We start from the raw sequence: 17,199 nt of genomic DNA on the forward strand, positions 1-17,199 counted from the left end.
GAGCAACATCTCTGGCCTCTCTGCACTACATGTCACGGCATGGTGTGGGCAGACCTTAAGTCATTCTGTAAATCATACTGTATCCCGAAAGACATCTTTTCTTCCTTTTTTTTCTCTCTGAAAAATGCTTCGGGCAGTAACTTCACATCTACAACACTGCTTCTCTTCAGGATCTAGAAGAAGCAGCAAAGGCACAGAAGGGATACATTTTTGTCCTCTTTTGATTCATTTGAACTCTGAGGGAAACACCTAATAAAGTATTTACAGCGTGCTGTTTTCAAAGCCCTATCTATTAAAATATTAATAACCTGTTCATCTCAGCCCCCTGGTGAAGCAGGTGATTTCGTGTTTCTACTAGAAGCAGAAGTATTTAGAAGGAAAGGATAATTTTCAGACCTGAACACAAAAAGCGCATCTTCATGTTTGACTGTTAGAAGAGGATATTCCATATTAATCAAGATATCTAGTTTTAAGGCACTAAGGGCAAAAGTGCACACCAAACAATACAATTAGTCTGCACTTGTGTAGGTTTTTTCTGGTAGTATGGAAGACAATTTCAGATTACATTTAAATTACAGGTCAGGTCTGTCATGTACAAAAGCAACTACTATTTTCTTGTAAAATGGCAGTGCCGCTGGTTACTTGGCATATGAGAGGCAAGTTAATCTCCTTTTCTCTCGGGGAATTTCTACCCACTTCTCTTGCTCTGAGTCCTGGAATAACAGCAAGGAGCAGAGGCTGCCCTTCTAGCTGAAACTGGTTTTCTCTAAAAAAAAAAATCCAATAATTAAAACCACTTTAGGCTAGAAAAAAAGTTGTATGCTTGTAGGTAAATATTCAGCTAGAAGAAGTCAGTCCTGTTTAATGTCATGTTTAAGCGGCCAGGACTATTGCGCCCCAATAATCAAGTCTCTGGCAAGGGACTCATGGTGAATATCAGAATACAACGTCTGTGTTGCACACCTTCTGGTGTAGCAAGTCTGGATTTAGACACTGCAGTAAGGCAGCTGGAGCTCAGCTTTGTTGTGCCATTCTGTATTGCTGGTTTTAACCCTTAATGCCAGCTCCAATTAGGATGGTAAACCCTCTGTTGAAATTATGTGTCTATACCACATCCTCATTTTGCAGCCTCACACCCAGTAGCTCACTGGCCAGAACACTCTATGGGCAGATTTTAACTCTCTATTTGAGGGAAATCTAACCACATTCTCCCATTTTGGGTGCTAGCTAGCTACTAATTAACTTGACTAATTAACTTAACATTATTCTTAGGTTTTTCTGTTGTAACTCTTCCAAACCTAGGGGAGTTGGAACCGAGAAAAAGAAAGATACGGAGAATGACTCAGTAATTTAATGACTGAGAGAGAAAAGACCTGAAATTCCATCTGCCTCACTTAAGGATTTTATAGGCTATATATAGGCTTCAGCTCTTTCCAGAAGGGTTGGATTAGAGGCAAAAAACCACAACAAGCTAGAATTGATTTGATAAAAAAGGATGTTACTGGTGAACAGACTCAACAGAGTAGTCAAGAGAGGCAAAGGGACATGATACAAAATGGAGAAAGGGGGCAATATAGACATGGTACAAAGTGTAGAGGTCCAGCCTTGGTCCCAGAAAATCAGCTTGGGCTGTGCCTTCTGCAAGTGCTTTGTGTCCAACCAACAGAGCAGCCTCAGGATCCAGCTCTGCCTTCCTCAGAGCATCTCACCACCTCGGTGGGAGTGGAAAAGCCCTACTCTCCTCATTGTATGGTCTCTGCTGCCTGTAATGCTTTATTTCAGACAGAAACACGTACTCTTGGAGAAAGTTCAGAGGGCAAGTTAAGGCTGTGGCAGTATCTGTTCAGTCCAGAGGCTGTAAGAGCTTATCTTTATTCCCTCAGCAGCGGCCTGAAGAAAGAGACACCTGCCTCAAAGACACGGACACTGGCAGATCCCTTGGCTGCGTGTTTCGGGGCACTTCCCGCCTTGTTGCCACCTGGAGCAGCGCGGCCCCCAGGACACCCCAGGGACCCGTCCCCTCACGGCCGGGGCGGGGCGGGGCGGGGCGGCGCGCGCACAGGTGCGGCGGCTCGCGCCGGGCTCCGCCCCCTCGAGCAGCACCTGGAGGGCGGGATCACCCTCCGGCGGATGGATATTTCACCTGCTGGCTCCTGGTGACCCCCCCTCGGCTGGACACCGCCTCTCCGTGCCCTTCCAAAGCCAGGGCGGGGGTTTTCGCTCTTTGCGAAGATCTGCGAGGAAGGGGCGACATCCTAGCGCGGCATTTGAGACGCGGCGGACTATTTTTCGTCTCTGGCGGCACAGGGGGCTGCTGGGGGTGGGGGGGTCGTGTGCGCGCGCGCGCCGGGAGCAGCGGAGAGGGAGGCAGACAGACAGGCAGGCGGGCGGATGCGTCCGCGCCCGCAAGTAGTTCCGGTTGAGGAAGTCAGCGCTCGCGGCCGCCGGTTCCCGTGGCCGCGCCAGGGCAGGAGCGCTCCCGGCCCCGCTCCCGGCCCGCTCGAGCCGCGCCATGGCCACCCGCTCCTGCCGGGAGAAGGCGCAGAAGCAGAACGAGCAGCACCAGGCCATCCTGGCCAAGCTGCTGCGGGAGGAGGACAACAAGTACTGCGCGGACTGCGAGGCCAAGGGTACGCGGGGCGGGGGACGAGGGGCCGCCCGGGCGCGGCGCTGCCCCCGCGGGTCCCGCTCGGGGCTGCGAGGACCGGGAGGGGCCGCGCCACGTCCGCAGGGGCGGCCGGGCACGGCGGGCGGCCCTTCCCGGCCCCTGGCCCGGCGGGCGGCAGCCGGGATCGGGACCGGGATGGGCGGGCCCGGGGCAGCGGCGGTGCAGACGGGCAGACAGCCTGTCCTTTCGGTGCCGGCCGCCTCCCGCTCCTCCATGGGCTGGGCTGTAGCTGCCTTGTCCTCTGGCGAGGAACCCCCAGCTGGGGCTTTATGCAATGGCTGGCCCAGCCCTTTCCTGAAGTTTCACGGCCGCGTCCGCTTCCTGCGCTGCCAGGTATCGATCGAGAGCGGGCTGTGGCCTTCGGGAAGGGACTGGCCAGTGCCAGGGGTAGTTGCCAGATGAGTTGAATGCCGACTGTCCAAAACAATATACCCTGTGATGCTGACTCAGTCAAAATGCCAGGCTTTGTGAATCTGGCTGTCTGTGTCTGATTAAATGTGTCACAGATGTAGCTTTGGTGATGAATGAAATTTTAGAGATTATATCGCTGTCAAATCTTACATTTCTTTTGTCTAGTGGGTTTTCTTTCCTACACAAAAGTAGATACATATTTGTGTTTGTATTTACTTTGGATTCTGTAGCTTTGAAATAGAAAAACGTAGCACATCCCTCTTTCATCTAGAGTCAATTAATTAAGATCTTACCCTAAATAAGATGACTGCACTGTAAGTTATTAAGTGTAATGCTTCCTGAATAACGACCAGGGGTTCTCACTGTATGATTAGTCAGAGCCGCCTTGTTCAGTCCTTCTCCATTGAGTGGAGGTGAAGTACAGTGAGCTTTGTTTGAGCAACCAGAAATGGCACTGTGTTTGTAAATTCTCTTTCCAATCTCCATATGCTGATTTTTTTTTGCCACTGACATAAGAAATGCAGTGCCTTGAACAATTGGAAACAGGACTGTATTGTCCTAAGATATAACCCTAAGAATTATATGATGTGAATTACACCAAAGGTTAATAGATCTTTATATTTTGTAACTCTTCTTAAACATTTTCTAGTACAGTTCTTCTTGCCTCCTGACTTCTGGTTACCATGTAAAAGACTCATTGTAACTGGCGGTTTTCTGGAAAAAACATGTTTGTATGTTTTGTGTGTTATTGGCACTTCAGATTTCTGTGCTGAATGCTGCTCTGAGTTGCTTGCTGGTGGAATTCCCTATATATATTGTTCTATAGCGTAGGCCTTAGGGCTGTGTTGCTCAAGATCAGAGTCTGGAATTCTCCAATTACTTTTTGTTCTACCTTCTGAGTTTCCTCTTTCTAACCATCACCTGGTCAAAGTATTGTTTGTAAGTCTCTGTAGTCCTTGATGCTTGGTTACTTTTGCCCTTTCAGTTCAACAGTGCTGACACTTTCATCTTCCTCTTCCTTTAATGTGTTAATTAATGTATAATAATGTATTTTTATTCACTGTTCTTTTCTTTGGTGTTTTGTTTTGTAAGATCAAGCTTCAGTGTATCTTGAATTTGGTTCTTTTCTGTTCAGGTTCTGGAGGACCTACCAATCTTGACCTGGCTGCCTTCTGCTAGTACCTCTTAAGTAAAATAGTTTACTAGAAGGATGGAAACTGAATTAAGTCTGATGGGGCTTCTGAAGGCTTCTTGCTTTTCCCTTTTGCTCAACTCTGCTTCTCCCTTGCTGTCTGTCTGTGTGTCAGAGGCATGGCTTGCTTTTACCCTGTCCTCCAGGAAAGCTGGCCTGAAAATACTGGGTTGATGCAATTTGAGGGAATTATGGGTTGTTTATTTATTCTCTTTCTCTCTTCAAGTTTAATTTTTACTTTCTTCATCCTGTTCTAGCAACTCTTCTTTTAAGTCTTTTGTCATATTAGATTTATAGTGCTATCTGACTTTGCCTCTACTGTATTAAGTGTATGTTTTTTTATAGATGGAGAGGAGTGTGTGGAATGATAAAGATGCTTTAGTTGCAGCTGTTCTAGAGGTGCTTGGCTGAGAGATGGTCATATATGCACAGTCTTTGTAGATTTCTTTCCTTAAGTTAATGAAGTTTCTTTCCAGGAAGGAGAGTTGTGTGAACAAGTTGACATGCTTTCACTATGCCCTGAAGTCTGGATTTCTGTATACTTCCAGTAGACATAGCTCAGAAAAAAACCCAAGATCAATTGTTTAGTTGAAAATCAAGCTTGTCATAAGCCTGTAATGCCACTGTTGAGCTCTTCCTTGTTACATCAGTCTTTGTTAAAACTTCATGTTAACAAAATAAGTGAAAAATCTGCAGCCAGCTAGCAGTTTTTTCCTAATATGTTACACGTTTAATCCATGGTGTTTGAGTGCTCATGACTTGCTGCCGTCTGGCAAAGCTGTAGTTTTGCTAGTCCTGGAATGCAGTGCTGTCTGAGGCAGTAGCTATTAACATGGCTCTGTTAAGCTAACCAGAGTCTGTCAGGTCTTTGTGTGACTTTCCCCAGACTGTGACAGTCTCCTTCACCTCTTGCAGCACTAACAGCATCCCTTTCATCTCTGGTCATGTTTGTCATTAGTCTGGAGTTCCCTTTTGCCACTTCCAGTAGGGAGCCTCTTCATCCTGGATTCTGCAGACATGGACATGAAACCACTCATGACAAAATATTTAGGACTTCTGCCAGTCCTAGTTCATGTTTTGTAAAAAGCATGTTTTTCCTTTTGTTAATGTAATTTATTCTGTTTTCTTTGAAATGTTGTCTGCTTTAGTTTCTGTTACTTCCCTCTCTTGCGTGAACTTTGCTCCATTTTCTGTCATTCTCTTCTCTGTTGCTCAGTAGGATCCCCTGAGTTCTACTTTTTGGGTTTTTTTCTGCTCACCTAATTGTGAGGTAACACCGTCTTCGGGATTAACTCTGGTTGTGTTAACTGTGTTGCATTTGCATCTCGGGTCTTGTTCTGGCACTGTTTAAAAACATTGTTTTCAGTATGGTCTTTCAGATAGCTGTCAGTTCAGCATGGGTTCTTAACCAAAGCTGTCATCCTTAATTCCTTTCTCTCACCCTAGGTGTTACAGTCTTTCTTAAACCTGAGGTATTATATTTACCCTAAGCTTCTGTCCAGATAGTTGCATCAAAGTCTTGTGGAAATTTTGCAGATTATGCTTGTATATCTGTTTTAACTGCTATTCTTTGAGCCTTCAGGAATTCTTAAGTAGCTAGGTGTAATTTAAAATCTTATAAATATCTTCTTGACCCTTAAAAATTTAATCTGATCCTATTACCGTATTTATCACTTGTTACTTTCATTGTATCTGCAGTAATGCCACTGTTGAACTCCTTTGTATCATTAAGGCTTCTCCTCTGGCTTGTACTTCTTGCATCAAGATGATGATCATCAAAACTTACTACCATCCTGTCACTACTAAATTACTGAGTTAGCTCTCCTTGCTCTCAGATATAGGACCACCATCTGTATGTCCTGTGAGCAGATTTGAAGCATGCACCTTTCCTGTATTATCACATGCTTGCTCTGTGTAAGAATTCAAAAAAGTTACTTCTTGGTCTTCCTCAAGATAATCTTCCTGTCATTAATAGTGGTCTTGTATCAAGAACAAACCAATCCTTTGGTTTCTGATCTGCTTTTTCAAGTATGTGGTATGCAGACATGTTAGATGGCTTTGGAAGGTGTAGAATGCAGCTGAGGACGCATCTGCCAGAGTAGCATTAAGTAATAATTAGGATTGCTGACTCTGGCAACAATTTTTGGAAGTGTTTTTTATTCTGTATTTGCCTTTTGCCTGTTAAAATAGTTGCTGTGAATCTGATTGTCACTGCTAAAACGTGTCGGAAACTACCTGTCGTAGGGCCATACGGTAGTTGCCATATGTCACCTTCAAACTGTAAATCTTACAGCTGTCAGAAAGAGTAGATGACACTCTGTGGGGAAGAAGCCTAAAAATCAAAGGTTCTGGAACTGTTTTTTCAATCACTGAGACTTTTGGAAGAGTGGGGAGGTTGTGATGACATTTGACAAGGCAGTGCTTGTCTGTGTACTGCCTGTTCTTTACATCCCTGCCTGAACAGCAGTTACAGATACTTACATAAGGCAGTAAATGTCTTCCCAGTGTTATACTACTGGAAAGTAGTTACACTTCTGTTTTTGATATATGTGGGAAATAATAGGATATGGTGGCAGTAGCTTAAGTCACCCTGAAGTTTTCAAAGAGAGGCAGCTGAAATGCCTTTGTGATCCTTTTCTTTGTATAACTAAGTAAAGCTGGTAGGAACTGGAAGGATCTAGGAGAGGAAAGTAGATGGACAAATCTGTAGCTATATCAGGTGTGTAGACTATGCTGAAAGCTGTTGTAAAGCATGTGAATTTTTCTTCCCTTTCACTGTAGAGGGAAGGTAATGCATTTTTTTATTGTTGTTTCAGTGCTGGTATTTGAGTCCCTTAAGCAATAATACCTCTTAGAGATCTGTCAGATGGAACCAAAATAAAAAACCTGTTAATATCAGTCAGGGACCCTTTGACTATAGGGGATATAATTTGCTATTTCTGTGTGGTTAATACCTACTCATAACATGCCAGAAGTCTCCTGTGTTGTTACTGCTGGGCAGCAAGGCTGGTGTTACTTGGATGCTGATATTAAACAGTACTGAATCAAGTACTTAGAAATTAAAGTGTGTGATGAAGCACAAAAGGAGATGCTTTTTTCTTAGAAGGTGACAAGATATTCACCAGAATCAAAGGTCTGTGCACCTAGGCAAGCAGGCCTGTAGATTGAGGACAATCAGTCTTGGTTGAGTGTTCTTGATTATCTCTGCAAATGTGGAACATAAGATTGATTACTGTCCCTAACAATGTTTGAAACCAGGGTGAATGTTCTCTGACATACCATTTCTGTTTGCTATGATTGTATTTGGATGCATTTGTCTTTAGTACAAATGGATTGACTACTGAAGACTGCTTGTAAATTCATCTCTCTGTCAAGGAGGCAATTATGTGAGTTGTCAGCTCCTTTCCAATTTTTTAAAACTGTAACCAATTGTAATTGGAAGCTTGCAGACCTTAGTATAAACAATTGTAGATGTTTTGGGCCTTCAGAAAAAGTGAATAAATTTCTGTATTGGAGGAAGTGGTCTGGTTTTTTGGGTTTTATTTTTTTTTTTTTTAATATTTGCTTACTTCATGCCTGGTAGCACTTGAAACATGTTTAAATGATCTGGTACCACAATCCTAGCATGAAGAGGCACATGGATGCTGTTGCTTGTTCAATGAGATTAAAATTGGTTTATTTTGGTTATAATAGTAATGAAAATACTTTTCAATACTTAGAGTTGTACTGTACAGTCATTGAATATCAATATGTAACTGAAGACTTGGTCTTTTCTGTCTGAAAAGTGAAAGGTACAGGCTCATGGGGTGTGGGGAGAGACTGGACAGGAAAGACTGCAGTACTGAAATTTGTTTAGGTAGAACCAATTGTTAAGTGAACCTAATTTTAACTTCCCTAACAATTGGCCAATCCCAAACAGAAAGTCTCTCAGCAGTAGGGGAGCAAAACATCTAGTTTAAGTAAGTGGGTAAACTAGCTATCAGTAGAAATCTGGAATATTCCAGGTGTGTTTAAAGCTGCTATGATTACTTTTTTTTTTTTTTTTTTTACAATTTAAGTCTTGTACGGAATCTCTTCTGTGTCTGGGAGATCAACTCAAATGTTTGTGTGTGATCACAGCTTTTTGTGAAGCTTCTTTTGCTCTTTAATTGTTTGATGTGTGGTCTTTCCACGGTGTTCATCTTGCCTGTATACTTCAATAAATAGTGTACTTCTTCCTCAAGATTTAACCTAAAACAGTTGGATAGCTTATAACCCACTGCCCCCAGCTCATGCAAGGCTTCAGCTTTTGCTTCTTACAGTGTAAGAAAGCTTTGGGACAGCTCATCAACAGAGCTCACACTGGGACAAGGCCTGGCTGCTGTACCTCCTCAGGTGAAGTTCTTCCCTGTATTCCTCTTAAGGTGAAGGAACTCTTGAAGTAGGGCATTATGGGCAATGGAAGACAGTTGGATTATGTTGGAGGTCAGTTCCACACATCTCCAGTGCAACTTCTTGCCCTGTATTGAAGTTCAAACACAAAGTAATAACTGACCAATAGATTTAGTGCTCTGTGGATATTGTGTGCCAGTGACCATAGTTGCAAATATCAGATGTTACTGCAGGTCACTTGGATCAAGAAATTGCTGGTACTTCTCTGTGCATTTCTGTTGCAAGGTTGGTATTGCTGCTGGGAGATCAAATTGGTAAAGATTGTGCGAGCGTTACAGACTGGAATATGAATTGACAGATGCAACAATTAAAAGCCTCTAGCTGTCCAGTGAGGCTTTGCAATATACTTCCTTAAGGAATAATGAAGGCAAACCATTTTGATTCAGGGTGAGTCTTACTTAAACTTTGCAACTGGAATGATCTATGTTGAACTATAGAATTTCTAGTGATACAGTTCCTTACTATGATTAGTGACTATTTGGTACTTACAGTCTTGTTTTTCTGGCCTCTTTTTGAAGATAGTACCTTCAAAGACCTTAAGGGACCAGAGACTCCCTTCAGTCTCTCTTTATACTGTATAACCAGATAGGGTTTTTTTCCTGTTTCCCTGCTACTAAATAAAACTACCTCAGTGTTCTGTTTTTGTTTTATATGCTCTTACTTGTTGCTGACACTGGTTGGATGAGACTGAAACTTAGGAATTAGTTGCTGTTGCAGCCCTGAAAGTGGTAATTGTCTTCCCCAAACAAAGAGCCTCACTTGCTGGGAGAATAGTGTGGCAGTTTTAGCTTAGAACTTAGAGAACCACTTTGAGTAGGTTGGGTATTGCAGTGTTGGGTGACTCTAGTGGTGCCTGTAAGGAAGGGATTTGTTTCCATCTCTTGACTCTTACAGATCAGAAAAATACTCTCAAAAAGTCACAGGAAATCTGCTTAGCTTCTAATAGAACAGTTATTTGCAAAATCTGAAGGCTTTTTACCCAAGTCCTTAAAATGGTATTTGTGGGTGCAATCTCCATTCTTCAGGACTTAACTGAACTTGACTGGATGAGACCCAAAGTGGTATGATGTAGCTTTGAACTTAGCATTGCTTTGACATAAGGCTGGACTGGGTGACCTCTGGAGGTCCCTTTCAACCTAATTATTTCTGTGACTACTAATAAAAATATTTGTGGGATTTGGTTCTTTATTATGCTGCAAATTTTAGATTCTCTGAGGTGTATTATACAGATGCAAAATTCCTTACATGCTTAGTTTGCTGTCCTACATTGAGAAGTCATTGGCAATCTAAGGTGTTTCCATTGTGTGAACCATAAAGGTGGGACAGTTCCTGAAAAGTGATCATTAGTATTGATAAGACCACGTTCTTGCCTTTTGGAGTGCAAAACACCTCAGTCCTTTTGGTCAGAGTGTGTCTCCCAATGGTACCTAAGCTGTGGTTCTGCCACTCTCTAGTGACATGAAAAAGCTGCCACTGCAGGATGCAGTTTACACCAACTGGTCTTTCCTTTGTTCCTAAATTTCCTTTTGTGTAGTGGAATGATGCTGTCTTGTGAATCTACCCTCTTTGATCTGAATGCTGTAAAGAAAGAGCAACTGTGCTGCAGCTTTAAGAGGTCTTTGTACAGGATACAGAGGAAACAATCAGATATATCTGTATGATATCCAGACTTTTAGGGAGGTACCTTTTCCTGGAGAGGTGATTCTGTCTTTAATGCATATGCCCTGTAGGACTTAAGAGTCAATTATCAGACATTACTCAGGGAGTAGTCAGCAGTTGATTTAGCTCAGGTGTCACATTGTCCTAGACTAGCTTGGTAAGGTTCATTTGGGTATGATTCAGCTTTACATTAGGAACTGAGATGCTTCATTTTGTTCTCTTGTGGCCACAACTAAATTCTTAAAGGCATAATGACTTTGCCTTGTGAACAGGTAAAGTTTTTTGTTGATATCTTATTCTGATGTTGAGATTCTTAAAGAGTTATCCTATGAAACCCATGACTAGTTGAATCTACCTTCACTGTCCTGTCAATAAGTTGTTTTTAGATATTATGAAAAAGTAAAAATTATTTAAGACTGAGCCATGTTTTTTATTGGCATTGCAGAGTGGGCTAGCTCGTGCAGCTGGAGGACTGCGGTGGATAGGTGCAGGTCCTTAGGAAGGGCAGGCTGGGATGGTGATCAAGGGACATTGCCATTTGCTGTGAGAGCAGTGGGGCTGCCTGTAGCTTTGCCCAGAGATGGTTAATGAGCCAGTTGAGAGCTTATGGGTCAGGATTAGAGGCCAGACTGTCATGGGTGGTGGTGTGTGTATCTGCTTCACACTGGATCAGGAAAGAAGTAGTAACAAGGATTTTGTTGAATAACTCAAGCCCAACCTTCACAGGCCTTGATGCTCATGGGAGTCTCAAACCACCCTGCTTATTTCCCGGAGTAACAGCATAGCATGGAATAAGTAATCAAGTAGACTTTTGGAATGCATTGACGACCACATCTTAATACAAATGGTTGAGGACCTGTTACAAACAGGGAAGGACAGGTTGAGGATGTAAAGGTTAGGAATAGTCTTGGCTGCAGTGGTTGTGAAATGGAAGAGTTCAGGATCTGAAGAGGAAACAGCAAAGCAAAAAGTAGGATTGCAACTGTGATCTTCAGGAAGGAAGGCTGTGTTCTGTTCAGGGATCTTGGAAGAATCATTTGGAAGATAGTTCTGAATAGAGAGATCCAGGAGAGCTGGTTAACTGCTTTAAGCTCTAGTGTGGTATATCCAAGTGAACAGAAAATTTTGTGAAGGCAGCAGAGGTCCTACTTAAATGAACAAGCAGCTTCTGAGAAAGCTCAGGCATAAGAAGGAAGCATATAAGAGGTGGAAGAAGAGACAGGTGGCCCAGGGGGATGCATGGCTATTTAGAGCAGAAAAGTAAACAGGTGAAAGAAATGGGCCAATGGGAACCTTATGAGGTTCGACAAAGAGAAATGCAAAGCCCTGTCCCTCGAGAAGAGGGTGCTAGGGGTGCAGAGGAGATGCTGTAGGTCAAAAATTGGTCATGAGCCAGCAACGCACCCTTGCCAGAAAGAAGGCAAACAGCATATTGGATTGTATTTCAGGAAGGGTGTGTTCACAGTGTCTGGAGGGAGGCAATCCTTTTTCCTCAGCACTGTGAGACTGCATATGTAGTGCTGTGTCCATTTCTGGGCTCCACAGTACAAAGACAGGGACAGACTGTAGCAAGTCCAGCAAAAGGGCATGAAGGTGAAGAGACTGTGTGCCTAACAATCAAGGGGAGGCTGAGAGAGCTGGGATTGGTTAGCCTGGAGGAGAGAAGGCTGCTGGGGAGATCTTTTCAAGGTGTATAAATACTGGTAACAGAGTAAAGGTGATGGAGGCAGACTTATCTGTGATATCTGGTGATAGGACCAAAAGGCAATGAACACAAATGGAAACACAGGAAATTGCACTGAAACATAGGAATCAGCTTTATTCTGGGAGATGTTGAATACTGGAGCAGGTTACCTGGAGAGGCTGTGGAGTATCCATTCCTGGAGATACTGAAAATCTGATTTGGAACAGCCCGAAGCAACTTGCTGTATTTTCTGTGCTCTGAGCACAGGGCCTTGGACTAGCTGAACTCCTGGGGTCCCTTCTAGTCTCTGCTACTTCAGATCCAATTCAGTTGTTGCATCATGTACAAGGTGGTATGGAGTCCCACTGCAGACACCATGTAAATTTTTTTCTTTTTTTCTCCCTAGTGCAAGTATCAGCCTGTGTAGATTTAAAAGAAGGTTCTTTTGTTTAAAGTCGAAGTCTCTTATGAGAAAGAAAGGTGATTAAACAGCAGTAAATACAGGCTGTAGTAGAGCCTTAACTCTTCAGGAAGTGTAGGAATCTTACTGTGATTTGTGCATCCAGAGATAAAAAGGACCAAATCTAGCTATTTGAAGCAAGTGGGAATTGAGACACAATGGTAGAAGGGTTACCGATGTCTTGTTTGACTGAAATTCTGTTTAAATCCAGCTGGAAGAATACTTTCACTATTTAAACTGCCTCATAGAGCTGGTAGAAAATTGTTTAGAGCTTGTGTCTCTTGTGTCAGAAATTTCCCTGGATCTTAAAACTGCTGGTTTTAACTCCATATTATGTCTAAAAATTATGTCCCCTGGAAGACTGGGGCAAAAGAGAAACTGCTACAGATTCCTGTTTTTCTTCCATTCTGACCTCTTATCTGATTAATGTTTGAGAGCTTGAGCAATATTATTCTTAATATTTTTCTCTTGAATGGCTTCACAAAAAGCCATTCAAACAAAACTGCTTTATTTTCTTTGTAGTAACTTGGCATATTTAAGATTTGAATGGATACCTGTTTGTATTCATCTTTGTTTACAGTAGACTCTGATTATATGATATGATGCTAACTCCTGCTTTTCTTCCACTGTCTTGTCTGGATCACTTGTTACTTTCCCTTAGGTGCTAAACTTGTATGTCTGAGTACATACTCTCAAGGAGCTTCTGCTTGGTGCTATGAAGCAACCCAACTGAGAGAACCTGAGCTCCTGCTTTGTTTCCTGCTTGTCCAAAATACTGATGAGTAGATTTGGGTTCCTCTGAACAGAGAAGCCAGATACTTTTCTGTTCTGAGGTAAAGATTGGAAGAGGAGGAGGAACTTAGAGTTTCAGAGAACATCCTCATGCTGCAAGTCTGTGGCAGATGTGGATATAGAGAGCACTGATTCTGTAGCTGATGGGGATGGTGACAAGTGTTATGGGGAAAGTGAGAACTGCACAGGTCAGCGTTCTGCCTATCTCAGGAACCCTAAACTGTCAATTGCCCTTTTCCTCTCTTGGGTAGAGGTGTTTGCATCCCGTAGACCATGGAGAAAAAAGAGGTAGAAATTGTAGCTCAGTCCCTGTCAGAGTGGAGCTGTGGACAGCCGTGCATGATACTTAGAGGCAGTGTTGCCAGGCAACTAACTTTGCAGTTGTGGTTTGGTAGAAGAGCGGTTCTGTTTCTGAAAGCTGTACTTGGCTATGATTTTGTGTTAAAATATATTGATTAAGAGTAGGGACCTGTCTCTGTTGCATGGATGAGAAAAGGAATGTGATATTCCACATTTGGCTATCGATTGCTATACTCTTATGTTCCTTCCTCCTTTAACGAGAAGGGAACAAGAGTCTAATGCAGTTTTACTGAAGTGTTTGAACGAAAATGAGTGAAGCTTCATAGAACAGTAGTAGTAGTAGTACTTCACTGGCAGTAGTAATCCTATAGGAATTTCTGCAAAAGAAGATGGAAGTGATTAATTGTGTAGCCTGGTATTCCTGAATGCAGCTGAACCTGCAGGGGATTCAAAACATGGCAGTGAGTGGCAACTGGGACTGAGTGATCATTTTAAATAAGCTCCTTGTAATGTGTGCTCAAGTAATTTGGATTTAAATTTGTGATTCGCAACAATTTATAGAAACAATCAACAAGTAATGATGCTTTTATAATATATAGGGACTGATTTTCCCATTAAAGTCTGTACCTATGGCATACTTGCCTGTTACCTGTAGAATAACAAAAATATCCCTTTAAACATGGCAAATGCCACACTTAATGTTCACCCTTTACATCTTCAGTAGAAGTATGCTTGTGCATTTGAGCTCCCCTCCTAAACGAAAGAGAGATGCCAATAAGACACCGGGTGTAGACTTTTTGGTCTTTGTTCTCATTGCCAAGTGATAGGTGAGTTATTCTCGACTTTAAATATTGAACTGCTGTATTGAGTTTGCCTGGGTGGAGTTAACTTTCCGTGTAGCAGCCCTCATGGTGCTGTGCTTTGCAGCTGCTGCCAGGGTGTTGATAACACTGGTGTTTCAGCTGTTGCTGAGCAGTGCAAGTACAGCATCAAGGCTGTCTCTACAGCCTCACCCAAAGGCCACTAGACTAGAGGTGGGCAAGAGTTTGGGAGGGGGTGTATGTAGCCAGGACAGCTGACCCAAACCAACCAGAGGGATGGGCTATAAAAAGTGATGCATTAAAAGCTAAAAGAAAGTAGGGCATGGGGAACATTTGTTGTTAAGGTGTTTGTCTTCTAGAGCAACCACTGTGTACTGAGGCCTTGTTTCCCAGCAATTCCCTTGCTGATGGGTGAATAAATATTTTTCTTCTTTCTTCTGTGCATGGCCTTTGCTTTTCTGTACTAAACTGCCTTTATCTTGACCCATGAAGTTTTTTTCATCTTATTTTCTCCTCCTTGGTTGGTGTGTGATGGCCAGCCAAGGTTAATGTACCACAACTGCTGAAAGTTTCTTCTGTGTTCTGAGTAGAAGGTAACTGCTGTTTCCATTAATAAAGACTAAGAAGCCTTGGTTCACTTTTCTGGGTGTTATGTAGCATGTAGAAAGCAGCCTTTGAAAGAAGGCCCTTCACGCTTGCCTTATTCACTGCAATTTCCATGGAGTTTGGGTATTCATGGAATCTCTTCTTAAAAAAAGGTTACTCCAAAAATATATTTATGAAGCAAAAATATTCTGTCAAGTGGTTGGTCTTAAAGAAAAAAAAACAACAACCCGACAAGATCACATGCTTGAGATTCCTGCAAAGCTTTGAGAGTAAATTTTGAGAATTGATACTTGTCAAGCACCCTTAATCCTACTTTGAACCCATACTCTCAATCCTATATTCCAGACTAAATGCGGTGGACTACTTTGGTAGTAGTCTTTGGCATCTGAAGAAAATGGTGTTTTGAGGAAAAATATTTTATAGCAACAACTTATTTTCTACAGAAACTACAGAGAAACTTTGGAAAAAAAACTTATACAGTAAAGCCATGAACTTGCTCTCCATTTTTTGAAATGCAAATCTAGTTAAAATAGCTTTGAAGAACACTATTTAAAAATAAATTTGTTTTTTCCTTTCCCAGTCACATGTAGCTGATATAATGATGTCTGAATGTTGATTATAGTCTGTCATGCTGGAATGTTAGTTTGAATTATATTTAATTTAGTATCATCTTGTATGAGACTGCCTTAGTTTTAGGAAGAAAGGACGTGCCTTTAGAAAGATGCAAAACGTGTTTAAGCCTCAAATGTGTGGCATGATGCATTTGGATTGGATATAAATAAGTTATTTTTTGGTTAAAAATAAGAAAACTTCAAATACTGGACCAAGTTGTTCCTCAGAGAGATGGTGGAATATTACTTAGAGGTACTCAAGGCACCTGAACAAAGCCTTGAGCAGCCTGGTCTAATTAGATCTGATTGAAACATTAGGTTATTCTAAATGACCTCATGAATTCCATTCACAGCTAAATTATTTTATAGTTTTTATTCAGTGATGGAGAAAATACAGTAATTCTGTCTTTTAAAGAGCAGGTGTTAAACATCTCACAGAGCACAGATACCTTCTCTTCTATGTATTGGCCCAAACCCAGCTTCAAGGATGGGCATTGAAGAACTCTGAGGTGTGAGCTGTTTGCTGAGACTTTGGGAGAGTACAGTACTGGGGTGTAGCTAGCCTGGCATGCAGGTCCTGGACATTTGTGGGAAGGATTTGTGTCTATGCCACTGGAGCTTAAAGTGGAGGAAAGCCCTGATTTTGTCTGTCCTCTTCAGCCTGTTTTTTCCCATGGTTTCTTGTTAAGTTCCACAAAAGAGGTCCACAAAAAGTTCTGCTCCGAAGATTGATAATATTGTTACAGTAAAACTAGGGGATCATCTAAGACTAGAGCTACATTTGTGTGGTAGGCTGTTCCTACCAATATATTAGGGTATGAATGTGGACAGACAGGCTCTCTGTAGGTAAGAGAGGTGAGAATAGTGCAGCATAAAAATCTACTTGGTCTGATGTACATAACCTGCAGAGGAAGTGAGGGAAGACAGTATGTAGAGGAGGAATGTAGGTGAATATGTCTCTGCAGTGAATATGGATGTTGTGGGATTTCTTTGTAACCCATGCCAGTGGGATGGCAGAAGAAATCAGAAGGATAAGAGAGAAAACTCATGGTTTGAGATAAAGACAGTTTTGCAGGTAAAGCAAAAGCTGCACCCACAAGCAGAGCAAAACAAGGAATTAATTCACGACTTAGCATCGGCAGGTGGGTGTTCAGCCATCTCCAGGAAAGCGGGGCTACATCACATCTAACAGTTATGTAGGAAGATAAATGCCATCACTCCAAATGTTCCCCCTTTCTCCTTCTTACTCCATCTTTTATTGCTGAGCATGGTGTTGTATGGGATGTCCCCTTGGTCATTTAGGGTCTGCTGTCTCAGATGTCTCTTCCTGTCCTCTTCCCTGTTCCCAACCTCCTCACTGGCAGGACAGCCTGAAGAGCAGAAAAGGCCTTCATGTTGTGTAAGCACTGCTCAGCAGTAGCTAAAACATTGGTGTGTTATCAACACTGTCTGGTTGCAGATCCAAAACACAGCACCAGAGAGGCTGCTATGAAGAAAATAAATTCCATCCCAGCACAAACCCATATAGCAGAGAAGATTGGTATGAGAAACTGTCTGACCAGTC

At 42.4% G+C, this 17,199-nt stretch overlaps 1 protein-coding gene across 2 annotated transcripts in view; it reads left to right on the forward strand.

Annotated features, from left to right (window-relative positions):
- Nucleotides 1–2,397: 2,397 nt before the first annotated feature.
- Nucleotides 2,398–17,199, forward strand: part of SMAP1 (small ArfGAP 1) — an 89,104-nt gene continuing 74,302 nt past the window's right edge. Inside the window, exon 1 of one of the 2 annotated variants that reach the window (XM_051777734.1) lies at nucleotides 2,398–2,630. In XM_051777734.1, the coding sequence (XP_051633694.1) occupies nucleotides 2,513–2,630 (118 nt within the window). In that variant the 5' untranslated portion in view covers nucleotides 2,398–2,512. The remainder of the gene's footprint in view (nucleotides 2,631–17,199) is intronic. The other variant, XM_051777735.1, reaches the window with a different exon arrangement.

Source organism: Manacus candei, unplaced genomic scaffold, assembly GCF_025592945.1.
Source record: "Manacus candei isolate 608988 ecotype Guabito, Panama unplaced genomic scaffold, ASM2559294v1 h1tg000011l, whole genome shotgun sequence".
Classification (NCBI taxonomy): domain Eukaryota; kingdom Metazoa; phylum Chordata; class Aves; order Passeriformes; family Pipridae; genus Manacus; species Manacus candei.